This window comes from Artemia sp. Qi Xiang Cuo, chromosome 10 (assembly GCF_049724085.1).
Source record: "Artemia sp. Qi Xiang Cuo chromosome 10, ASM4972408v1, whole genome shotgun sequence".
Classification (NCBI taxonomy): domain Eukaryota; kingdom Metazoa; phylum Arthropoda; class Branchiopoda; order Anostraca; family Artemiidae; genus Artemia; species Artemia sp. Qi Xiang Cuo.
In genome coordinates this window covers 8,695,236-8,721,926 of record NC_142803.1, presented here as the reverse complement: position 1 = coordinate 8,721,926, position 26,691 = coordinate 8,695,236, and the positions used below count along the sequence as shown (strand labels likewise).

General features: G+C 36.1%; 1 protein-coding gene across 1 annotated transcript in view; it reads left to right on the top strand.

The window, feature by feature from the left end:
* LOC148947442 (signal peptide peptidase) overlaps positions 1-25,615 on the top strand; it is a 38,451-nt gene extending 12,836 nt beyond the window's left edge. The window contains exons 4-8 of the mRNA XM_089095265.1: positions 8,644-8,836; positions 13,572-13,755; positions 16,459-16,579; positions 17,441-17,629; positions 25,349-25,615. Of these exons, the coding sequence (XP_088951391.1) occupies positions 8,644-8,836; positions 13,572-13,755; positions 16,459-16,579; positions 17,441-17,629; positions 25,349-25,400 (739 nt within the window). The 3' untranslated portion in view covers positions 25,401-25,615. The remainder of the gene's footprint in view (positions 1-8,643; positions 8,837-13,571; positions 13,756-16,458; positions 16,580-17,440; positions 17,630-25,348) is intronic.
* Positions 25,616-26,691: the final 1,076 nt, after the last annotated feature.

The following is a 26,691-nucleotide window of genomic DNA, read 5'->3' as shown; positions in this document are numbered from 1 at the left end:
TTGTAGGGTTTTTTGTAATAAGGTAATTAATTATTTCGAGGTATTTCAGTTCATGCGCGTAAATGTGAATTTGTATCGGATAGGTTGATTTAAAAACAAACTAAAATAAGTATATTTTGTTAAAAATGTAGAAAATTGTTTGGATATTTTTTTTAGTACAAAGGTCTTTGTTCTTGTCCTGTTCCCTGTTCCTGGTCTTTGACCGTTAAACGAACAGAAATTATTCCATATATGAGGGGAGCTGCTACCTCCTCAACCCTTTGCTCTGTACACTAAAGTTTTTATTGTATTAAAAAAGCTTGTTACTTCAATTTAACGGCCCTTATGTTTCAGCAGTCGTTCTTAAAATATGGGGACATAAAGCTAAATTTTATTGTAAAGAGCGATGGGTTGAAGCGGAGGCAGTCCCTCTCATATACAGAATAATTTCTGTTCGTTTTTAGTTTCAGTTTTTCTCCTTACTTTCTGTTTAAAGAACTTGTTGTTCCTTTTTTCTTTCTTTTTTTTCAAATCGTCCCCAGGCTTAACCAAAATATGATGTCGGCCATCGGCCCTATAAACCCCAATTTAATGCTGATACGTTGTATATATTGATAAATGTAGATTGATTTGGTAAGTTCCTCGTTTTCAGTTTTTCTGCTTCAGAAATAATATATTGGATTGCAATGAAAATTTTGGAAAGATTCGATTATTTAGTCCAAATTTTCGATCAACAAGGCTTTTGGTGAATAAATTCTTCTTAGTACTTTTGGTACTAAATTTTGGGTAGACCGAGAGGGGTATTATTTTTCAGGTGGTTGAAAATTCTGCGCGAGTTTGACAAATAATAATTTTAGACAATTTTAAGAAATGACAATTTCAGGAACGTATCTATAAACGAAATTCTGCTGTGTAGTCTATAGGCTATGTATTATAGGCAACGTTTATATCTTCTACATATATTGTTTATATATGTTTATATATGTATATATGTTACATATGTTTATATGTGTATATATGTTTATATACAGTTTGATCTTCTACGTGGCTGAATACATCACTGCCTCTACAAAAGGGTTCTCTGATGTTTAAATACGTTGTATAATAATTTATTTTTGACCCCCCCCCCCTCCCCAACATTATAAAAAACTGGAGTAACGAACAATGAATAAGGAAAAGACATACAAAACAAACACAAGCAAAACAATATCAAATATAAAAAAAGACAACAATGCAAATCAGGATCGCACGAGAGGATCAAAATGACCTAATAATTATACTAATTTATTTGTGACGCACTAAAACGGTGGTAAAGTGGAGTAACAAAAACGAAAGGAAAAAAAAATCCTATGGCAATATTAAATATAAAGAACAACAAATGCAAATCAGAACAGTCGCACAAGAGGATGAAAAGGACCCAACCGCTTGCAGGCCTCATCTTTTAACTTAGAGTCCAACTTATTATATGACGTCAATATACCAGTTGCATTGAACATTCGAATAATCTTATGGTTTCTATACCAACGAGCCAAATACAAAAGATATTTACAATAACGGAAATACAAAACTCTAATATCATACATATCACTGGTATTAAAAAAATGGGCACAAACCTAATAGAAAAAGAATGGAATGGTCACGATATGTAGAATAGATTTTAGCCAAGGCCCTACCTGAATGGCGGCCACGATTTGGGACAGTTTTAGCATAGCCTGCTTTAAGCTTATTCTTAATATTTGCAAGTGCACTAGCACGGATAGCTGAAACAGAAGAGTGGATGCTAATCCCGAGCCAATGCAAAGCAGGAACCAGCTTAACTGAAAAAGAACTACAACTCAAATCACTTCTTGGGTATTTAGCATTAAAAACTAAATATTCACATTTTTCAGCATTAAGTACGAGTCCAATTTTTTCAAAAAGCTTAGAAACAAACTGGGTAGACTTAGCTAGAGTGAATTTTGAAATTTGTTTAAACACGTTGAAACTTTGTATATAAATATGAAAAGGGAAATATTACCGCTTAGAAACGCTGAAAACAAAGCTCCAGGTAGTGCTCCTCCCCCCAAGAAATTTCCTGACGAGGTTCGTGACGCCCTGCCTCGCCTTTTCCAACTCCATGTCCGTAGGTGCGTAAATGTATTATTTGATGCTATATTACCCCCACCACCAAGGCGTAGAACAAAGAATTTTTTCGAAAATCAACAGGGATTAGATATCAATTGTGTGTGTCCTGATGCACACTCACACATCATTGCATAAAATTGTATGAAACATGAAGCAAATCAGTTTAGTTATAGGAAGCACCAAAATTAATCTCAGACACATTTTTGAAAATGTAAAGGAAGTATCACTCCACAACCCCGATATTCGAATTAGTCAAAATAAAAGGAAATGAAAGATCAATTCCTACGCCCCCCTCTATATTCGTTTGAAGGCTCATGGAAAGCTAGACGATTTAGGCATTGAAATACTCTCTTTTTAGGTGTCAGACCCCCCCCCCCTGCCTACACAATGACCCACCACTCTTTCATAATGGCTGATGTGCAATTATACATCACGCGTATATTTCATGGGTTCATAAAGAATAAAGTGAACCAACCTCATTAACTGAAGCATTGAGGTTAATGCTTATATTAACCATTTGTCTTGTGTTAACTATATGACTTTTCAGGAACAAATGTGCCACAATACGGCATTGCTTTCTCTGCAACTGGAAAGCCAAAAAAACAGTTTTGATACTTGTAAATTGTTTAGCTACCTTAGAATGTTCAATCGAAAGCAATTTGTTCCTCCATGGGACAAAATCTTAATTTGGTGCCACAAAATGATAGAATATGCCACTTTATCGTGACGCCATCTTTTTGGTCACTGAGATGGGCACACAAATCTTTAATTTCCGTTCGAATGAGCACTCTCCCGATCTTTTGGATCATCGCTTCGATACGAAATTATCTGATGATTATGAAAGTCGCACTTAGAGCATTTCAATTCATTTGGGTCAGAGTGAGGCAATAATTGCGATGGGAGGATGGAAGTTAATTTTATTTCAATATTGACATGCTCGTGTTAACTCAAAAATGTTACTACTACTAGTAACAACTCACCGCAGTACCAAGCCGCCTGCGGGCAACACAGCTACGCAACCTCCTCCTCCATCCCAATCTATTAAAAGCCTTCCTCTTTACACCCTCCCAAGAAGATATTGTATTGAATAAACATATTTCCATTGCCACTTCTTCTTTATGGAATTGCTTGTTTGAATACTCAGTACCTTTGCAGTATGCCGTCTTAAATATTATAATTGTCTTTTTAAGACTTAGCATAATGAGTGCCGATACTCGTGAATCTCTCTCTATCATGATTGCAGTGGTAGCCGCAACCTAGTAAAGGACGAACCACATGCCATAGTAACCACAAATTAAAAAAAAAAATGCACTGTAAAATAAAAAACTTGCAAGTGGAAAAAGTTGTCATTTTTAGCTGATTAAGGAATGTCAACTCTTATCTAAATTAGTCGGAATAGTAAAATGTTATTTTTAAAACAAATTTAAGGAAATTCCGAGGAATAGTCTGAAACCCCTCAAAAATGGAGTCTTATGGAAACTGAAGGTATACCATTGGAATTGCCATTGCCGAAACCCTATACAAGCAACTTACAACCCCATGGCTTAAACAACGAGAAAAGAATCGCTTTTTTGCATGGGTAGCAGTGATGTGTCCCCAGTTTTTTCTTCAACTCTACTGCTAGCGGGGTACTGGAACATCATAGAGAGGTGTTTAAGGGCTCATTTTAAAGGAAATCGTTATATCCAGTGCCTTCTGTATGTACCAAAACTTAAAATTTAAAATAAAATCAATTTTTCGGCAAAAAACTGCATCTCCATAAAAATGATGGGGGGGGGGGGGCTAGTTACACTACAATCACTTTCGACTATTAAAAAGGGCACTAGCTCTTTAATTTCCAATTGAATGAGCCTGTTTTGAAGTTTCTACGACAACGCCTGACCTCATAGTCATAGTTTACAACCATAAATGACCTTATAGTATAATTAATTTGAGTTGACTTTTGAGTTTGACTTGGTTATTTATTGTAATTACTGTTAGTTTTGGGTTTCATTTATTTATCAATGCAGATTTGCGTTAGTTTAACGCTTGTTAGATTATTTGATTTTATTTTTGCTCATTTTTTGTTTAATGGAGTTATTTACTTTTCTTTGAAAAACTTATTTTGTGGAAAAAGTTTATTTAATTAATTTTTGACATAATCTTTTCAGAGAAAATGAAAATAATACTTTAAATCTTTTGTTTTTTAAGACTTTATAGTTTGGCCTGCTGTTTGTATGCTGGACAAAAATTTTCAGCAATTTTTAACAACATACACCCTTTTAAAAATCTAGACACAAATAGTCCTGTTTAATTTAGTTTCATACCTCCTCTAGTTTACCTGAAATGGAAAACTTGATACCATTGAGCCCTTTTTCAAGTTTCTATGACAAAGGTTTCAATAAAAACCTTATATGCTCCCAGGGCATAACTTGTAATCCTTTCCCTGAGGGTTGTGGGTGAGTGTCCTCCTTAAAAATATTTTTTCTATCTGGAAATCAAATCCCCAGATCAAATTGCATAAATCAACATTCTGTTGGGTGTGTGTTGGGGGAATGATGGGGGGGGGGGGGGGGCGATGTGCCATCAAAAACATATTGACTCATAAAAATGCCACCAGATATCCGAATATCCAATCTAAAAGTGCAGTTGAGACTTTTTTCCACAATCAATTTCTATACATACTTTATATTCACACAGGGCATTACTTAAACACCTTGCCCTGAGGGTTGTGGGGGAGTATCCTCCTCAAAAACAAATTTTCTATGTGGAAATCAACACCTCTGAAAAAAATAGCTATATCAAAATTTTGATGCGATATGTTGGGGGCAATGATGGGCGTTGTGGGGGGGCTGGTTGCCCTGAAATCACCTTCGACTATTAAAAAGGGCACAAGCCACTCCAATTTCCAATTGAATGAGCGCTTTTCGAAGTTTCTACGACAACGCTTTCAATAAAAACTTTATATGCCCCCAGGGCATAACTTACAACCCTAGCACTGAGGGCTCTGAGGGGGTTATTATCCTAAAAGACAAAATTTCCAGAACTTTCAACTACGTTGAACAAAATGAATATCTCAAAAATTTTAATTCGATGTGTTTGGGAAAATGGTGGGCGTGAGAGGGGCGTTAGTCACTATCCAACCACTTTCAACTATTAAAAAAGGCACTAGCCCTTTCAATTTCCAACTGAATGAGCCCTTTTAAAGTTTCTACGACAACGCTTTCAAAAAAAAACCTTATAGGTCCCCGGGGCATAAACTAAGATCCGTCCTCTTATGGCTGTGCGGGGGAGGGGTTGTCATCCTCAAAGATAGAATGTCTTAGAGTTTCAGCTGCACTAGGTAAAATGGCTATCTAAAAATTTTCTTAATCTGTCCATGGAGGAAACGAAACTGAGAAAGGGAGATGTGCTGCCGCATAATCGTGTTTAACTATTAAAAATGGCACTCGTCGTCTCAATTTTATATGGGAATAACCCCTATTCGAACTTTCTATAGCGAGCATTTCAATAAAAAGCTTATTAATCCTGAGGGCATAAGTTTTAAACCCTGCCCTGAGGGTTGTGGAGGAGTGTCCTCCTCAAAAATATGTTTTCTATCTGGAAATCAACTACCCTAACAAAATGGCTATCTAAAAATTTTTATTGGATGTATTTGGGGGAACGATGGGGGTGGGGGGGGGGCTAGTTGCCCTCCAATCACTTTTGACTATTAAAAAGGGCCCTAGCCCTTTGAATTTCCAGTCGAATGAGCTTTTATTGGAGTTTCTACATCAACGCCTTCTTTAAAAACCTTATATACCCCAAGGGCATAATTTAAAACCATTGCTCTGAGGTTGTTGGGGGAGTGACCACCTCACAAACATTTTTTCTATATGGAAATCAAGTACGCTGAACAAAATGGATATATCAAATTTTGGAGTGGTTGTTTTGGGGGGACTGATCGGCGTGGGGGGGGGGGCTAGTTGCCCTCCAATCACTTCCGACTGTTAAAAAGGGCACTAGCCCTTTGAATTTCCAATCGAATGAGCCTTTCTTGAAGTTTCTACGACAACGCCTTCTATTAAAACCTTATATGCCCCCAGGGCATAACTTAAAACCCTTGCCCGGAGGGGAGTTGCCCTCCAATCACTTTCAACTATTAAAACGGGCACTAGCAGTTTGAATTTCCAATCTAATGAGCCTGTTTTGAAGTTTCTACGACACCGCCTTCTATAAAAACCTTATATGCCCCCAGGGCATAACTTAAAACTCTTGCCCCGAGGGTTGTGGCGGAGTGTCCTCCTCAAAAACATATTTTATATCTGCAAATCAAGTACGCAGAAAACAATGACTATTTCAAAATTTGTATTGGTTGTGTTTGGGGGAATGAAGGGCGTGGGGGGGCTAGTTGCCATTCACTCGCTTCTGAGAATTAAAAAGTGTATTAAGCCTTTGAATTTCAATTTGAATGAGCCTGTTTCGAAGTTTCCATAACAACGTCGTCTATAAAAACCTTGTATGCCCCAAGGCCATAACTTAACACCCTTACCCGAGGGTTGTGGGGGAGTGTCCTCCTCAAAAAGATATTTTATATCTGGAAATCAACTACGCTGAACAAAATGGCTGTCTCAAAATTTTGATGGGATATGTTTGAGGGAATGATGGGCGTGTGTGTGTGTGGAGAGGGGGGGGGGTTAGTTGCCCTCCAATCACTTTCGACTATTAAAAAGGGCACTGAAAAGGTTTCATTCGTATTCTTATCGGCCCAAAAGGTGGAGAGATTGAGCAGGGCACTTCAAAAGCACCGTCAGAGAATTGACTAGGAGGAGGGAGGTGTCTTGGGGACCCTTTTCTTAGTAAGGAGCGATCCAGCTCAATGGTAACCGAAACTCCAGAAAATGGGATTTTGATACCAATAGATACATCAAAAGAATCAGATTTTAAGGCTGATTTCAAATATATAAGTTCCATCAAGTTTAGTCCTACCCATCAAAAGTTACGCGCCTGAGAAAATTTGGCTGATTTTCGAAAAAAAGGGGAAAGACCCCCTAAAAGTTATAGAACCTTTATGAAAGTCATACCATCACATTTAGCGTATCAGAGAACCCTACCGTAGAGGGTTCAAGCTCCTATCTACAAAAATGTGGAAATTTGCATTTTTTGCCAGAAGAAAGATCACGGATGCGTGTTTATTTTTTATTTTATTTTTTTTTCCCAGGGGTGATCGTATTGACCCAGTGGTCCTAGTATATCATGGAAGGGCTCATTGGAACGGAAATTAAAAGTTCTAGTGCCCTTTTTAAGTGAACAAAAGAATGGAGGGCAACTAGGCCCCCTCCCACGCTCATTTTTTTCCCAAAGTCACCCGATCAAAATTTTGAGATAGCCATTTTGTTCAGCATGGTCGAAAATATGATAACTATGTCTTTTATGATGACTTAATCCCCCGAAGTCCCCAGGGGGGGGGAGGGCTGAAAGTTATGAACTTTACCCAATGCTAACATATAGTATTGGTTATGGTGAAATATTCAAACGTTTTCAGGGGGGATTTTTTCTGGTAGTGGGGGGGTCGGGGGTTATGTGGGAGAATCTTTCCATTAAGGAAGTTTTCATGGGGGAAGTGACATAGCTATGAAGGGACGCCGGATTTCCCATTATTATTTTAAAAAAAAGATCAAAAATTAAATAAAAAAAAGTTTTTCAGCTGAAAGCAAGGAGCAACTTCAAAACTTAAAACGAACATAAATTATTACGTATATGATTGAGTCCCCACCCTTGTCAATACCTCGCTCTTTAAGCCAAAGATTTTTTAGTACTTTCATAAGAGCTATTTATTTTAATTAACGGCCTTTGTGATTAAGGGGTCATTTTTTAAGAATTAGAACAAAATTCGAACTTTAGCTTAAAGAGCAAGGTATTGACTAGGGGGCGAACCCCCTAATATACGTATTAAAAATATATGAATATAGAAGTTCGTTACGTAAGTTAATGTGTAAGTTACGTATATTTATTACTAATAAAAACGTTCGTAATTAAAATTAAACAAGTTTCAAGAAATCCACTTAACCAAATAAAAGTAAAATTAATATGCAATTTTTTTTAATTATTCATGTACGGTGAGCCAAAATCAAAACCTCTATTAATTCAAAAACCTTCAAAAATAAAAAAAAACAAGTTTTTTTTAACTGAAATTAAGGAGCGACGTTAAAACTTAAAACGAACAGAAATTATTCCGTATATGAAAGAGGCTGTCCCCTCCTCAACGCCAAGCTCTTTACGCTAAAGTTTGACTTTCTCACAACTCTATTTTTTTTTTACAATAAAAAACTTTAGCGTAAAGAGCGGCGTTGAGGAGGGGACAGCCCCTTTCATATACGGAATAATTTCTGTTCGTTTTAAGGTTTAACGTCGTTCTTTACTTTCAGTTAAAAAAAAACTTGTTTTTTTTATTTAATTTTAGGGCTCAAGATCGAAGCCTTAAGTTTTAGTCTCCTTATGCGTTTTAGTCTCTTATTAGTATTCCTTATGTTTCACTGTTATAATGGACTGTCGTAATAATTTATTTTTATTATGTTTTAGCCCTACCTTGGAAAAGTATTACGGTATCATTTCAAACTTCTTGCCTCTGAGACAGTTTGATATCATTTTAACAGAAAAAGTTGAAGGTGAACACGCAGAGACAAAAAGCATATTTGCTTTGAAGTTTTCGACTTCTGACATCATAACTGCTGCCTTCTCATCAGCCATTGGAGTTTGGTACCTCATGAAAAAGGTATATATATATCATGGTTGCAGTGGTAGCTGCAACTTAGTAAAGAACGAACCACGGCCCTTAGTAACAAAAAATTTAACGCGTAAAAAAAACCCAAAAAAACTGGCTAGTGAGAAAGAATTGTCGTTTGTTGCTGATTCAATACTGGTAACTCATCGCGAGTAATCTTAATTATAAAAGGTTATTTTGAAAACCAATTTGTAGGAGTTTTTAAGAATAGCATGAAAATCCTTGAAAATGGCGTCTGGTCGAAACATAAGGAACACCATTAGAATTGCCATTGCCAAATACCTGATAAAAGCAACTTACTGCCCCCTGGCTTGAACAACAAGGGAAATTACTTTTTTGCATGGGTAACATTGTTGTGTCCTTAATTTTCCTTCTATTTTCTTTCTTTACTGCTAGTGGAGCACTGGAATATCACAGAGATCAGTTTAAGAAGTCATTTGCAAGGAAAATGCAGTATCTAGTCCCTTTCGTAATTAAATAAACATAATATTTAAAAATAATTGTATATGCTTGCACGCCTGAGATGGTGATGTGCGGGTTGACTGCTCAAACACTTTTATAGAATAGCTCCAAGTTAATTTGAGCTCATAGCTTTTTTTCCGAAGTATATTCCTAAAAGAGAAATAAAAATCCTCTTTCAGTGATTGCGGGCGCATAGAGGGTCAAATCGATGTTTCAGTTTCTGAGCTTTTTTTTTACAGGGACAAGTAGCCACTTAGTCACCCAACTTTGCCACAGCCTGAGGCATATGAGTTACCCCATGAATTAAGCCCTCCTTCCAGAGGGTTGGTCTGAAGTATACCTATTCATGAATGCAAAGTTTTTCGTTATATAGATAATCTCGGAGACCACACTGCCTTTCCATGACGATAAAATAAAAGTTCAAAATAGGGATAAAATCCTTTTTAATAGTCAGTGTATAATAAATTTCACAAAAAATACCAGATATTTCGGTCACATATACAGTGACCGTCATCAGTAGTAAAACTACTCATCAGTTTTACTACTGATGACGGTCACTATATATGGGACCGAAATATCTGGTTTTTTCGTGAAATTTATTATACACTGTCTATTAAAAAGGATTTTATCCCTATTTTGAACCTTTATTTTTTCGTTATAACGTAAGATTTCATCAGAGGACGTCTCTTCGCCTTTCCATCTCCAAGTCAGTTGGTCTAAGAAACATAATATCCAAACTTTCTTATATTTGGGGTTAAAAATGCGGCTTTTGAAGCTTCCTCTTAGAAAATGTCCTTATGAATTAGAAACTTTTCCTTTCCTCTGGAAAATCTTATAATCCCTCCGTCGGTTTTGACTATGAGCACGCATGCGTACATACATACGTACTTTCGCAGAGTGTTATTTATTGTTAACAGTTACAATTCAGTGTGACTGTATTTGAATTGAGATGTTTGATTAATTCCAATATTCAGTATACAATTGTTATTAGTCGATTCTATAAACAAGTTTCAGTAGTTCGTTTTATAGATATACATGATTTAGCAAACCAGAAATGAAATATGGGAAACACCTACCAAAATTGTACTAGATTTGTTACTGGTAGAAAAAGTTTCACAAACGTTTTGACACAAAAATACATTGGGAATGTTTTGAACTGAAACGTTTGATTAATTTCAATATTCAGTCTATGTGTGTTAATAGTTCAGTTTAAAACTAGTTTTTAGCAGGTTATAGACATACCTGAATTATCCAACCAGAACTGAAAGCTGGGAAACACCTTCCAAAATTGTCCTAGATTTGCTAGTGGTAGGATAATTTCAAAAATGTTTTGACAGCAAACACTAGGAATGGTTTGAACTGAAAAGCTTGATTAATTTCAATATTATGTTTATGTTTGTTAGTAGTCGAGTCTAGAACCAGTTTTCAGCAGGTTATAGATATACTTGAATTGTTCAACCAGAACTGAAAGAGGGGAAACACCTACCAAAATTGTCTTAGATGTTTTACGGGTGGGGAAATTTCAAAAACGTTTTGACAGTACTTCTTCCTCTTCATCATGAATCAGGAGGTCCATGAAACCAAAAAAGCTGGTTCTTTCACCTCTTTATTACACTGGCTTTTGAGCTGGGATATAATTTTGACCAGTTAAGGAAAGGAGTAAAATAGGAATCTTACACTGCATTACAATCTTACAATCTTACAATCAGCATTAATAAAATAAAATTTTATTTTTATTTTACAATCAGCAAAAATAAAATTACAATCTTACACTGCAGCAACAATTTAATAATTAGTGAATTTGTTTCTTCTCTGGGATCTCAACGGATAACTTAAATATCATTTTGTCGTGATGAGGAGGGAAGTTAAAATTGTGGATTGCAGTGTAAGTATTAGGTTTTTTAGCCATGGAGCAGAGGCACTTGAGGGTAATAGTATTTTAGGAATTTAGGCTTGAGTATTAGGTATTTTGTCCCGTAGCAATACATTGAGAATGGGTTTGAACTGAGACGCTTGATTAATGTTAAGTACGAGCTAAATTTTTATGAGTAACGCAGTATTTAGTTCTTCTGGGTACCGCATTAACAGTTAAAAGGGTAAATATTATATTTCAATGCAATATTAGACATGAGAAGATGGGGGGAGTAATTTCTACTTCCACCTTCACCTTTATTAAAATTATATTATTAGACATTTTCATAACAGCTAAATGTTACTAGGCTTGTTAAATGTTACTTGTTACTAGGCATTGTCTGAAAAGTACGCAGCTAGTTCATATTTTAAAATGGCCAATTTACAGTTTTTAGTTATTTTTTTCAATAATGAAAATATATTTTAATAGTTTACAAAACACGTAGGTTTATGTATTAATACCGTGGGACCGAGCTATGCTTTTGCCAAGAAACACAATTTTTTTAATCTCTTTCGTAAAACTAGCTATAATTTTATTTTGTTCGCTAAAAAAGTAATAATTTAGTATGACTTTTAAAATTATTATCTAATGTAATTGCAATATTATGCAATTTAGAGAACATTGAAAAATGTTCTCATTTGTAAAAAACATAAGGACAGTGGAAAACAGTATACTTACAGAGAGATCAATCTAATTAGGAAGCACGGATGTTGCGGTAACCAGAAAAATTTGATTTTCTTGCTGATATTTAATAACCTGTTTACTTTGATATTTAATGATATATTTCCTGTGATATTTAATAATCTATTTGATATTTAATAACCTTTTTCTATTTAATGATATTTAAAGAAGTTTTACTTTCTTATCTATGTTTACCTGTCTAAAGAGCCGGTTGGACGACAGCCAAAAAAACATCGTGTATTCTCTTTTTTAAGAACCAGAGAAACTTCATTTTTTCCGCTTCCTTGAATGCAAAATTTTTGTCTTCTCCTCCCCCCCCCGCCCCATAAAAAAATCCTGAAATTTCAACTCGATTCCTGAGTCATGACACAAAATTGTATAATATACTTCACAAGCTGTGTATAAAAAGTATCACCTTAGATGAAACCCTCTGGATTTCTGGAGTCTTTATAATGAGATATACTCTTTACTAACTTACTTGTACTTGCTGTGGAACAGGGGATGAACGCCTCACCCGGCATCTAGAAGACTCCGTATGCCATCTTGTGCCAGCTTTTCAGCAAACCGGAGCCTGTAGCTCACCCACTTTCTGCCAAACTTCCGAAATCCACCAATGGTATCGAGGTCGTTTTTGACAATTGCCCACCAATTTTTCAATTGATTGCCAGGACGCCTGCGCCAATCTGGCAAAGGTATAGCTAGAAGCAATTGCTTGATTATGCGGTCATTGGGTCTTCTCAGGACATCGCCTGGCCGCCGCAGTCCATTCTTGCTGCGTTATTACATATGAGATGTACTCGCTTGTATTTAGGCTTCTAAATCGTGGAAAGTATTCTTTCCTGACTAAAGAAGGATTTTTAGTTGATTTTTGGACTTAATCCCTCTAACTTAAAACTATGGGGGATTTAAAAAAAAACCTCTTAACATAAATAAATTCTTTTTACTTTCATTTTTCCACGACCTCAATAACCTTGACTTGACTTACTTGATTTATGTCTCCTGCCGGGCGCTGCTCGTCGTAGAGAGTGACGTCTGCCTCCTCCATCCACTTCGGTCCATGGCAAGCGTTTGCACATCGCTCAACCTGATATTTGCTATCGTCAAGAACTCGGACAGGCTGTCAGGCCCTTGTTTCTTTGGTTGGCCGCGAGGTCGCCTCCAACCGGCTTTGACAGGGTCGAAGTCATGGATCATTTTCGCAGGTATGTGTGGAGGCATTCTAAGTAGGTGTCCGAACCATCGTAGTGTTCGCTCGGCTGCTTGGGTCGAAAACCGAGACTGCTTGGTGAGCTGCAGCAGCTTCTCATTGCTGCTCCTTCATACTTAAAGCGTAAATTTAACCCATTTCGCCGTGAGGTTTGGAAGCCGATTTTGGATGTGCTAATAAGTGGGTTTTTTCTATCGAATGGTATAAAAATCATTTGTGTTGCAGTTTATTAAGGGCTTGAATGTATTTTGACCGTACTAACTGAAAAAAAAAATTACACCGTTGTGAGCGTCTGAAAACAAAAGTTTATTCAAATTGTAAAATAGCTCCGGAGAAACCATCCCCTGTTGAATATTATTCGTGATTAGTTTCATAATTGTGATTGTCTATGTTACGGACACTTACTGATTACATAAAGTAAGTTCCCTATAATACTTCTTTTCTCACATGTTAAATAATTTTAGCACTGGATAGCAAATAATATATTTGGATTTGCTTTTGCCGTAAATGGAGTTGAATTACTTCACCTGAACTCTGTTTTGACTGGTTGCACTCTTCTGTCTGGCCTATTTATTTATGATGTATTCTGGGTTTTTGGAACCAACGTGATGGTAACTGTGGCCAAATCCTTTGAAGCACCAATTAAATGTAAGTTCCTTTTTGATGAAATTTGTAACTATGTATTGATACTGTGTTTTTTGTTCTCTACTGATTCTCACTTTCGTTCCGTTCTTTGCAATTCTTTACTGTGTTTTGTGTTTTTTATGTTATCATTTTTCATATTTAACTAGTCAGTAGTGATTTTTAGAAGAATATAAAACGAAAAAAATAATAGCAAAATTGTTGAACTTTCAATAGGTGACGAATATTACCTTACCATAAAGTCAGATAACTAAAGTCACCCCCTAAAGGCCCGATCCAATGTTTTCCCGCCTTTAAAATAATTCAAAAAAAAACTTTTTGCATATGATATAGTCTTATGATTCATGTCAAGTTCGGAAGCGATGCTGGAAACATTAGATTATAATTTTTTTTTTCATTTTCAAATGGAAGTAAAGAGAATTTTAGGCCGAACAGAAATTATTTCGTATATGAGCGGAGGTTGTCCCCTCATAAATCCCTTCCTCTTTACGCTAAAGTCAAACGAACTCCCCGCGGAAACCTCCCACAGGAAAATTATCCCCGTGCTCAAACGTAACTGTTTTTGTAAGTCTATTATAGTAGAAGACGAGCTGTTAAAAAGTTGTTAAAAATTGAGCTAACCAGTTTTCAATTTGTATATGACTTTTAACATTAGAATTCATTTGAAATTAAACTGATTCGATTAAACTGAAAGCGACACTGAAAACTTATATAAAAAGATTTTCAAACAGTTTTTGATAATAAACTGTGAGTAAAAAACAACTCGTAGCCTACTGATAGTAACAAAACTCTAAAAATGGGATTTTAATCCAAACTGAGTAAGTATAAGAGAATATGTACTTTTTGTCATGTTTTTGTAATTTAAAACTCTTTTCAGAGCCTGGCCTCCCATTCCTCTTTCTAATATAGACGAGTTAATTTAAGTCTATTATGTGTATATCGATATATTCTCATTTTATTTGTTATTTTAAAGGCAATGAAATCTAAGAAATTATTTGCATCTATGGCAGAATAAACACCCTCCCTCAAATTTGAAACTAAATTTTCCTGAAATAAGGCTGCAACCAGCAGCAAGAAAAAACACGCAGATATCGTGGAAAAATACACTAAATCGTGCGTCTATTAAACAAATGCCAAAGATTATCTCTCTTGTATATGCGACTGCTACCCTGGGTTAACACAGCTGCTTTTGTGTTGTCGTAAAATACTAATGCAATTCTAAGAATCAGAGTGAGGGACAGTAGTGTCAATTTAAGGAAATTAGGGAGGATGGTGTCAAAAAAGTAGGGAGGAGGGGGTAAAAACAGTAGGGAGGAGGTGGCATTTTGTTGTGTTTTTTCTTGTGTTAATTTTAAAATGAAAACACCAAGAAACGTATTTTCCAAAATCTAGCCAGGGGGGGGGGGACAAAAATGAAAATTGACGGAGAAGGTTAAAATCCCGTTGGACGGACGAGTGCCAAGAATTACCACCTCCTCCTGGAAGTTTTTCGCCCCCACTAGATTGGAAAAACAGCATGATCTAATAAATTATTTGCATCTATGTGAGGCAGAATAAAAAGTATAACTTGTTATACTTGGTACGTAAGCAAAATGAGGGTGGTTTTCTGTGAACCTACATTTAAATTATAACGGAATTAGGGTTGTAACCAATAGCAAGAAAAATCCTCGAAAAATTGCTAGACTGTGAAAAAACTGCGTAACCGAAAAAAAAATGCTAGAATTTTTTTTTCTTGCATTGCTACCCTGGGTTTCAAACAGCTGTGTCTTGCCTTTTCTTTCTCTTTTTCGAAAAAGTTTATGCTTATCCATCTTTTTTTCTACATTTAGGACTTCACCACTAAGTTCCCACACAACTCCTTACCCTGACATATTTTAGCTTTCACTAAACATAATGTAAGTTGAAATTCTTACCCCAATTATTTTATTTTAAACTGAGAACAATGCTGGAGCAGGTAGAATGTTCACAGCAAAAATAAGAGCTGCCTTTAACTTCACACTTTCCCAATGCTAAAAAAGGAAATTTTTCTTTGGTCAAAACTCTGCTCCTTGCTAATATTCGTGTCAGAATTATGTTTATATTTTAAGTAATTGTTATGTTTGTATTTACTAATGGTTTTAATATGTAAGGAAACTTAGTGTACTAAAGAATAAAAAGAAGTGCCCGACTCAATCTTTGTTGACTTTCACTTGAACATTTAAATGGTTGTTTTGGGGTTGTTGTTTGTTCTAAGTTTAAGATGGTGGGAGTCATGGTAATAAAGCGTGGGTTCTTTAGAAGATTGAGGGATTTATGTTAGATTTTATTCAACGGAATTGTCTAATGAGAGTTTGAGTTACTAGTTTGACTGACCGTTTAGTAAATAATAAGCTATACGAAAATTGCGGTTCAACCCCGGTTTCTAAGACTATATGGTTACGGTAAGGATGTTAAGAAAGGTTAAGATGGCAATTTCGTGTTTTATTGATGCTAGGTTGCCAAAATGCTAGGTTGCTAGTGCTAAGATTATTTCATTTCCAAAAGCTAATATTGGGCCGTATAATCCACAGTCTAACCACAAATGAAATTCATTGAAGAATTCATGACCTCGAAATTGGAATTAAGATTGAATACACTATTTTTTTTTAATTGAATATAGATTTCGCCGAATTCTTTATACTATTCATTCGTTTTATAGTCTGTTTTATTTATTTATTTCCCATTTTTCAGTGATATTCCCTTCGGACTTATTAGAAAACGGCTTTTCAGCAAGTAATTTTGCCATGTTGGGACTTGGAGACATTGTTATTCCTGGAATATTTATCGCTCTTCTCTTGCGGTTTGATAATAGGTAAGAAATGCTTTGAAATCATTTTCGTTAAATTTTATAATTTTATTTATTCAATTCTTGTGTATTTGCATAAGTGGGACAAAGACTGAAGAATGGACGAGAAGAAGCTTAAATCATCCACATAATTTTTGATTAGAGGGGAAGAGGGACGATTATAGACGTCCATTTTTCATACTGTATGGATACTTCAGTATCGAGTTTCCTTCGTTCTACAGAAAGTGGGACAGCTAAGATACTGTAGAAACCTGGGCCTAATTATTCCTTATAAGAATCTGACTCCTAGCTCCATCATCCCTCTGTACAAGTCTTGCATTAGGAACATTGCCAAATATGGAAATCCGCTTTCAGCAGCCTTCTACAAGAGCTCCTGACACCCTATTTTCCCCACTTCAGAGTGAGAGCTGCATTCAAAATGGGGTTTCGGTGGTGAGCTGCAGCAACGATCGAGTACTGGTGCTTTATCATTATTATCAAAGGTGCCCAGCAGCTTTTGTGCCTGATTTATAATATCGTACCATCGATGCCATAATGGAACAAACGCGATAAAGAATTTTGATCCTAGTTCGGAACTTTTGAAATTTTTTAGAAAAGCAAACAACAATAGTAATATTTTTTCATCCAGGCCATACTTAGCCCTGTAACGTGATGACCTTCTCATGCATGAGGTCATAACGATTAAATGAAATAGAGAAAGCAAGATGCTACAAATAAAATGTACTTCATTTTTACCAGTATCATCATAAAAACTGTTTTTCATTTTTGAACGACATGCCTCCTCTTGGGCGAAGTAGTAAGTTACTGAGCTCTTCCCATGCTTAATTTAATTTATCTACAGCTAATGCCACATATTTCTATTTTCAGTTTGAACCGAGGTAGAAACACGTATTTTAACGCCACCTTTTTTGCCTACATCGCCGGACTGTTCCTGACGATTTTCGTCATGCACGTTTTCAAACATGCTCAGCCGGCTCTTCTTTACTTAGTTCCAGCATGTCTTGGCACACCAATACTCATAGCTACCATCAAAGGCGATCTTAAAGCCCTCTTCAAGTAAGTCCTTACTTTAATAATAATGTTTTTAAGATGGGCTTGGTATCTCTTTCTGTTTTGAAGTACCAAGGAAAAAGTAAATTAAAACTGAGTGTTTAAATTTCTTAGATAGAAACACAACTAAATATATGTTAGAAAAATTGAAAATCCAGTTTTTTAATAATAAGTTAAAAAAGAAATAGAACTGAGTGAAAAATAAGCAAAAGGTAAGCTAAAAGTATCCAGCACCTAAGGCTATGTTTGTCCGACTCATCAATGGCAAGGCAATGGCAGCCGATCTTTCTGTCTTTTTCCAGTTTTTCTAAGAAATTCATAATTTTTCACTATAAAATTTTGTTCAATTTTGAAAAATCGGCTAAAATTGCTGAATGTCGCGCCATCTTCAAAATTTATGCGTCGCTATTGAAAAATAACTTCTAGAAACTTCGCATTTAATACAAACGGCACGAATCCTACCATGTATAAAAAAATTGTAGGATGGCATTTCTTTCGACACAAAGTTGAAAACAGACAAAATGCTTATCAAAAGCATCGAAAATGTTATTGGAAAACTGGAAAAAGAAGGAAAGAAGTGAAGACAAAGGTTTTCTCCCTGTAAAATGTGTTAACTAGGATTATTCTGCACATTAAAAAGTAAGAATTGTTTTCTTAACTTGTTTCCTTATGTACTGGACTAACACTGCACTTACGCCTTGTTTTGTATTTGGTAATAAACGATTAGGTAAAGTCGTTTGGGTATCGGACTTCTATGTTTTTGTGACGTCATTCCTATGAAAAAGGTTTTCCCAAAATTAATTAAAGCCGCAAACGAATTTTCACAAAATTGTGACCTTTTTAGATCTTTTTTTTTTTTTTTTTTTTTTTTTTTTTTTTCAGCAAAAATTGTGCAGTTATCTTGTTACGAACAATCTCATTAAACAAACATTAATCGCAGAGCGACGCTTGGTCCCCTGGTTTACAAATTACATATTATTGTAGTTTTTCTGCTGCAATGCGCTGCATTTAATGTGGAGAATTAAGAATCTGGGACTCACTTCGCAGGTATCAAACGGGAATATCTTTCTCTAAAAGCTCAGAGCCAAAAGATTTGTCAATAAACAAATTGCTTTTAGAAACTCCTACTACTTATACTCAAGGGTTTCAACCTTCAGAGGTCCATAATCTCGGCCAGCAGACGATTTCTAAAAGTTATTAAGCGGGCTGGGAAGAAGAAGAGAATTTATTCAATTTCGTGGCCTGTCTCGATCCTTGTCACAACTGAAAAGGGTAGTATGCATATTTAAAAAAATTATAATGTTGTTTTGAGAAAAAATATACAAATATATTTATATATATTAAATATATTTAGTGGTGGGCCCGCTCTCATTAGTCACATATCTCTCCTGATGCAGATCCAAGTGATGCAACCACTTTCTCGATTGTAGATCTTACGCCAGTTCCTAAAAAAGGAAATATTACCATGCAATGCTCCTCTTTCCGTCCAATCACGATTGTTACTTCTCTTTGCAAGTTATTTGAACTTTTATTCGTAGATGACTTTGAGAAACCGTGTTGCAGTTCACCAAGACAATTCGGTTTCCAACGCGGTATTGGTTGTGCTGAAGCGCTCCATGTCGTTGCAAATGCACTCCTGGATGCACACAAATCAGGAGAAAGCCTAGCGATCGGTGGCTTAGACCTGCAGAGAGCGTTTGATTCATTGATTCATGCGCTTATGTTGCTAAACTCAGCTAAAAGAGGAGTGAACTCAAATATCGTTCGGGCTTTCTGTGATCTTTACTCTCGCCTTCGCGTGCGACTCAAGCTCCCTCCCGATAAAGGCCTTCCACCAGCCCCATGGTCAGCTTTGATACCAGTCCGTAAAGGGGCCCGTCACGGGTCAATTTTATCCCCCAATTTCTTCAACAACTACATTATTGAGCCTCAAGACATCTCTCCTTCATCATGCATTCCCAGTTCCATTGACATCTCCCTAATATGCTATGCTGATGACACGCTGAATCTCAGCCGGACGCTTAACCGCCTTTCAGAAATATTCTTATGTCTGCAGTCCAATTACGAGAAAGTCGGTCTGAGATTTAACTCCCAAAAGTCGGAAGTCTTGCTTTACAATTGGAAGAATGACCCTCCTACTAATGTCACACAAGGTGATTGCTCAGTAAAACCAGTTGATAAAATAGTATATCTGGGGCTGTCAATAGGTACCTTATTACAGCATACCCGCTCCCTCCTGATTTCACATCTTGAACGGCGAATTTCCAGCTCCTATGCTTTGATCGTTAAATCAGAAAACACGGAAAAAACAGGGAAAACACGCACTTCACTCTCTAAAACCAAACACTTCACTTAATACAATTTGCCTGATTCAATTTAAAGTGCGGGTGCCCGAAGGGCACCCGCATAGGAATTGGAATTGACGAGGGAACGATTTTTCGAGATTTAACCGTCCACTACCGGCAAGTATTTACAACGCTACCACTCTGCCACATATATTATATGTGACCCCTTTCTGGAAATTATTGGCAAACCGTGAAAAGTCTAAGATCCGCTCTTTATTTTTCCCTTTTGCCAAGTACCTACTAAAATTGCCACCTTCGACAAAAAATAGTTTTCTGATTCGGCGCTACAACCTAGCGGACCCAAATCTAGCTGTTTAGACACTTATTAGCCGGCAAAAAACAAAACCAGCAATTCTAAAGCACGAGTGGGCAAGTTTGCTTGTTTAATTTTCCCTCTTGTTTCCCTTTTTTCTTTCATTTTTTTCTTTTTTTTCCTTTCAGAAGTTGTTGTCCTTGTTGCTATTTTCGATGAAGTTGTTGTTTCTGTTGAAATTTTTGAGTATGTTATCTTTCTGTTTCCTCTTTTCGTACTATCTTGTATACTATTTAAGAAGTTGTTGCTTTTGTTATTATTTTTTAGTGTATTTTCTTTTTGTTTCCGTTTTTCGAATTTTTGTATACTCTGTCATTGTACATTTATTGTATACGACGGATTTCAATATATTATTATATATATATATATATATATATATATATATATATATATATATATATATATATATATATATATATATATATATATATGCATATATATATATATATATATATATATATATATATATATATATATATATATATATATATATATATATATATATATATATATATATATATATATAATTTAGGAAGATTGAGACTTTAAAGGAACAAATGAAGAAGCTAGATACTGGAAAAAAAACACTGAAAATTTGAACGATATTACAAATTAAAAGCAGAACAAATGTAAAAAATGAAATTTAAATTTGTTGGTAACCCTTTAGCCCTAAGGAGTGTTTTAAAAACTCGTGTGGTTTCATGCTTAGATAGTGTATAATTTAATGTTTTCGACACAGCAACAAAACGCTTGAGTTGCTTTAGGGTTATCAATTCGAGTCTCTCATAAAAAAGAAGCTAAACTGTTTATACCACAATTACAGAAAAGGAATAAATGACTGTTGACACCCTAATTCTGAATTATTCGTTCAGAATTTTTGCTAAACTTTTTAATCAATGATATGAAATGCTTGTTTTTTTGGCTCTTAGTTTTAGTTTTCTTTTAGTTTTTTGGGAACCTTTTTAATTAATAATATGAATGATTAATAATGAATAATTAATTAATAATATTTGTAACGCAGTACTAGAATAGCATATCGTCTTCCATCTTCTGCCTTTTTTTCTGACGCACTTTTAAGTGTAATAAATATCCCTAGCTTGGCTGGTCAAATCAGTTAGTAAGATCACTTGATGAGTCAAAATCACTGGAAGTCACAATGATTGAGGCGGGGGCAAATATGACAATCTGTTATTAAGTTGATTTCCAGAGGTCCTTTGAAGGAACTCCAAAAAAAGGGAAAAAATTCCCATGAATCAAAAACAAACTTTCCACGCACCCAACAAATATTCCACTACCCAACCTGGGTAGTGGACTGGCTAGTTCCACTACCCAACCTAACCAAAAATATCACCTGAAACCCCCCTTGAGATAAAATAAAAACTTATTAGAATAGTAATTTTTAAATTAATAGCAACTATGTTCTCATTGAACATCAACCAATTTGGTCCATTGCTAGTAGCTATTAGTATACATTGCTAGTAGGATACAGAAAGCTGCGTGCAAGTCAATGGAAGACGCAGTCCCACATTCTCGGTGAAGACTGGCGTCCGGCAAGGTTGCGCCGCCGCTACCGAGCTTTTCAACTGCGTCATAGACCATGCTATGGCCAGCATGATGAATCGCCTTTAATTCGGTCTTCAGTTCTGAGACCGGGTACTCTCTGATGCTGAATTCGCTAACGACATAGCGCTAGTTGTGAGCACTATCGATAAGATGACCAAAGCTCTCCAGGTGCTTTCAGAAGAAGCTTTGAAAGTTGGACTGAAAATCAACTGGCAGAAAACCAAAGTTATGCTCCTTGAGGCCCCCACGTCCCGTTCTACTGTAAAGGAAGTCAACATCGGAAGCAACCGAGTAGATGTGGTTGAAGACTTCACTTACCTGGGATCTATTCTGTCGATTGATGGCTTGATCACAAAAGAGCTTACATCTCGAATTGCCAAAGCTTCAGCACTTGTTGGGAGGCTTAGCAATCTGGCGAAAGCCAGACATAAGCCGATTTACCAAAATGCGCATCTACAATGCGTCAGTCAGCACCGTCCTGCTGTATGGAGCGGAGACGTGGCCAGCTGCCAAATCTATCCTCAGCGCCGTCGATGTCGCTCAGACGAAACATCTCCGAAGAATCGAAAGACTTCACTGGACTGACTTCGTTAGCAACCAGACTCTCCTATCACGTACGGCTCAAACTCCTTTCTCGACGCATCTCGCCCAGCGTAGTGTTCGGTGGTACGGCCACCTCCTTCGCATGTCACGCGACGCCCCAGCACGGGTCGCATTCGACTTCGACCCCACCCTACACGGATGGATACGACCCAGAGGACGCCCACCCACTAGGTGGAAAGACAAAGCCGATGAATTCCTCACCCAAGCCCACATCCCGGTGGAAGAACCTGCGATCCTGGCAAGCGATAGGTCAACCTGGAGGCGCCTAGTCTCATCGTTCTCTACGCCGAACCCTCGGCAGGAGCCTTAAGTCAAGTAAGTCAAGTAGTAGCTATCCAAGATGCCAAGTCTGAAGAGAATATTTTAAATTTGAAATCCTTTCTTGATGCTCCAATAAAAGCTGCACATTGGACTCCAACTCGCAATCCAACTTTAATAAGTAAGTAAGTAAGTAATAGCAATTTCTTACCAAAAACAAAACAGAGACAAAATCAATCGGTAGCACACCAAGCGTCGCTTGCGAGGGTGTGCTACTAACAAAAAAAAACAAATAAAAAAAAAACAAGTGCAATCTATAATAATTAGAAGGGTGATACCATATACCGAAAAAAAAACTTACATAAATAATTCGTTCGAATAAAACAACATAATGCCATGATCCCGAAGCCAAAAAAAAAACAATAAACAATTATTGTCAAATTTAATTCTATAAATCTCAAGTCTGTTTCGAAGGTATTATAGTTGTATATAACATTCCCCCAGGGACTGCAAAGGTAAGGCTCTCTGACAGATTTGGCTATCCAGTTCTATTTACTAAAAACAGAAGTATACATAACTTTGAGATAACTTTATATTTTATGAGATTCTAAATGAACACATTGACTACAATACAAGCTGTAAAACGAGCGAGATCCGGGTATGATGTTCACTATGTTGTTGATTTCTGGAAACGTTCCAAGCACATTGAACGTGTCCAGAGCATTGAACGTGCAGGAATGTAGAACGGGTAGGAATGTAGACCTACAGTCTCTGGAACCAACTTATCTGATTATTAATTATCATTATTAATTGGATTTTAGTTATGATTCTGCAAGATTTTTAAAATAGAATCCATTCTATGAAGATGTTATATTTATTTTCAAAAGACTGTCACAATCTCTAATAGAGCCGAATTCATAAATGTCCAGTAAATGTAAGGAAAAACAAAGGAAGAACCAAGACAAAGTAAAAAAAAAATCAAACACCAAGACAAAAAATCAAAGAACCAAGGAAGAACAAAGACAAAGAACCAAGACAAAGTAAAAAAAATCAAACAAGCATAAAAATGGTCAATAAAAATTGAACATAAATTGGTGAAATATAACATAAAAGTACAAATCCATGTCCAAGAACTAAACTGCTTTTTGTGCCAATATTGGTAAAAATAACAGGGGAGGAGGGGATAAAATAATGCTTGATAATGCTTTATGACAAACAACTATTAAAGGCTAAAAGAAAGAAAAAATGCGAATGAAGCCATTAATTTACAAAGTAAGAAAACAGTGAAATTTTTTTGGGTGTTTTAAAGCCATACATGTAAAAATATAAGCTTGGTGCTTAAAATCACCAGCCAGGAATGCTTACCACTAGCAGCCAGGGTTTGCTTTCCAAGTCTAGCCAAGTCAAGCCATAAATGTAAAAATATGAGCTTGGTGCTTAAAATCCCCAGCCAGGAATGCTTACCACTATCAGCTAGGGTTTGCTTTCCAAGTCTAGCCAAGTCTCGTCTTTCTCACTAATATCGATCTGGCAGCTTTCCGCTAGTTACGAATATCGGATGGAAATCTAAGCTGGCTCGCTAGTCCGCTTGTGAATGACGCCCTCTACAATCTACTACGGCTTCTTTTTTTAAAAAGAAAACAGATAAAGTAGAAGAACGTTGACTGAGAGTTAAAACAACAAGACAGTCTAAAATTTTTTCATAAAATTTAAATTCAGGTAGAGGATTGCGGGGGGGGGGTGATCCCTTTTCCCCCAAATCCTACGCTCTCCCAAATTTCTTAGGCTTCATTTCCAAATTATAAATCATTTTATGATTGCTCCTTCCAAACAAGATTGAAAACCACTTGTAAAACATCATTTTAAAACATCATTTCCCATCTTTGACTCCATATTGGTTATCCCTGCCAATGGATTGCGTTTCAGTTTGTCTTATTTGTTGAAATAATTTTAAGTTTATGCGGAAATTTGTCGGAGGGGGGTGTTACGTGCCATAACATAAGTTAAATATTGTTTCAAAAGAAAAAAAGACACGGAGCTTAAGACCGCTCGTCACACTTCTTATATTTTGATATCAAAGTATTTTAAAGATAGGGCCAAGAAGCTACTTATATGTCAAGAGCGCTAGACGGTCTGGTGTGTCAGTTGTATTTCTTTTTCCTGCAACTGAACAAAATCATTGGTAAATTCTTTGCTACTCAAATGTCATCAGCAAAATATTGGTAATTGATACAAAATGAAATAATCGAGTCTGTTATGTTTGCGGTTATTGATTTATGGAAGGGGTGTAGCATTTGGAGGACCCAAATGAAAAGAAAAGAATCAAATTATATGAAAAATGTAGGGTCTATATTTTTTTATATAATTGTTTGTAATTTACCCTATATTACAGGCAATTAAAGGGGAAATGTGGGTATTTATTTGTGGAGACCAGGCCAAAAGGCTTCTTCTCCCTACCCCCCTTCCCCTCTTTATACATTCTTGACTCGAAACTAAGTTTTGCTCAAAACGGGGGAAAGGCTAGGGATGCCTCGAACAGGCTATCGAGAGTAACAGAAAATGCCACTGAAGCTTATAGTTTTGCGAAGTGTTTAAATGAAACCTGATTTTTTTTATTTTTTTATATATTTTTTGCAATTCCAGGTACGAAGACCATCCATCAGAAGAACAGAAGGAGGAAGGAAAAACGGATTAATTCCAACGACACCACTGATTTTACTCTTGTTTGCCGAAGATAAAGTTGTATTTTTTTAGGTAATTTTTTATTTAGAATCGTTACAGCAACGGTTATTTGTATTTCAAATTTTTCTTAATTTTTAACTGATGCACAAGGAGTTGGTTGTGACAGTGAAGTTATTACATTGTCATTTTCTATTCAAAAATCCTTAATAAAGGTTATTGGAAACTGAACTGTTAAGACTTTTTTCTATTAGGATTAAATAAGGCCTTGATTTAATAATGCTGGGAAATCCGGCGCCACTTTCATAGCAATGTCCTTTCCCCCATGAAAACCTCCTCCATAGAAAGATCCTCCCACATAACCCTCGACCGAACCTCCAGGTTGAAAAGTAAGTAGATTGAGGTTGAATCAACACAAAAAAGAATACCTTTAGGCCTCAAAATACAAAAAAGGTAAACAAAATGAATGAGAGCTACAGAACCACCAAGACCACCATCACGGTCTCCTCCTTAATAAAGTAAAATATATTCTCCACGAAGATAAGTCTTAACTGAACTGTTAAGACTTTTTTCTATTAGGATTAAATAAGGCCTTGATGCATTATTCGCTCAAAACAGTTTATGCCAGCCGTTTTCAAGATATGGCTCTTGCGCCATTACTGGCCAAAAGGCCTGCAATGAATAATATGGACTTTCGATGTCTGACTTCTTAAACGTCATTGCCACTATGACAATAGAAAGAATGATTGTTCCATAATCCTTGGGGACTTGCTTATATATTCGCCATTATCAGCTCTGAACAACAAACCTTCATGCGTTAAGTACCTGTATTAATCCAAACCAAGTGTGGCCAATTTTTCTATGGGTCTTTCGTACCCCAAAGAATCCTAAGTTACAATCTGGCATAACTTAAAAATATCCTGCAAAATTTAATTTTTGCTTCTTGACTTGCTTATCCAAAACTTTGTTTTTTCATGTTGGACTTGCTTATATATCAGATTTTAGCAGCAAAGATTAATACGAAGCGCTATTATTGTTCTAGTCTAAACTAATGGTTAACCTCAAGGTGGTCTGTTTCTAAGGATTGGAAAGCATTATTATAGTTGTTCATCCATAGTGACGATCGCATAGGATCTTGTTTCGCCGACAAAATGAAATAGTGTTTGCTAAGTTGTCTTTAGAGGTGTTAACGTATGGAAGTTGGATGGGGGGCATAATTTTCAGCCAGTAGGGAAAAAAAATTGAGTCGTTTCTTTTACTGGATTTTTTTCTTTTTCTTTTTTTTTAGGTAAATGGGCTAGTGAAAT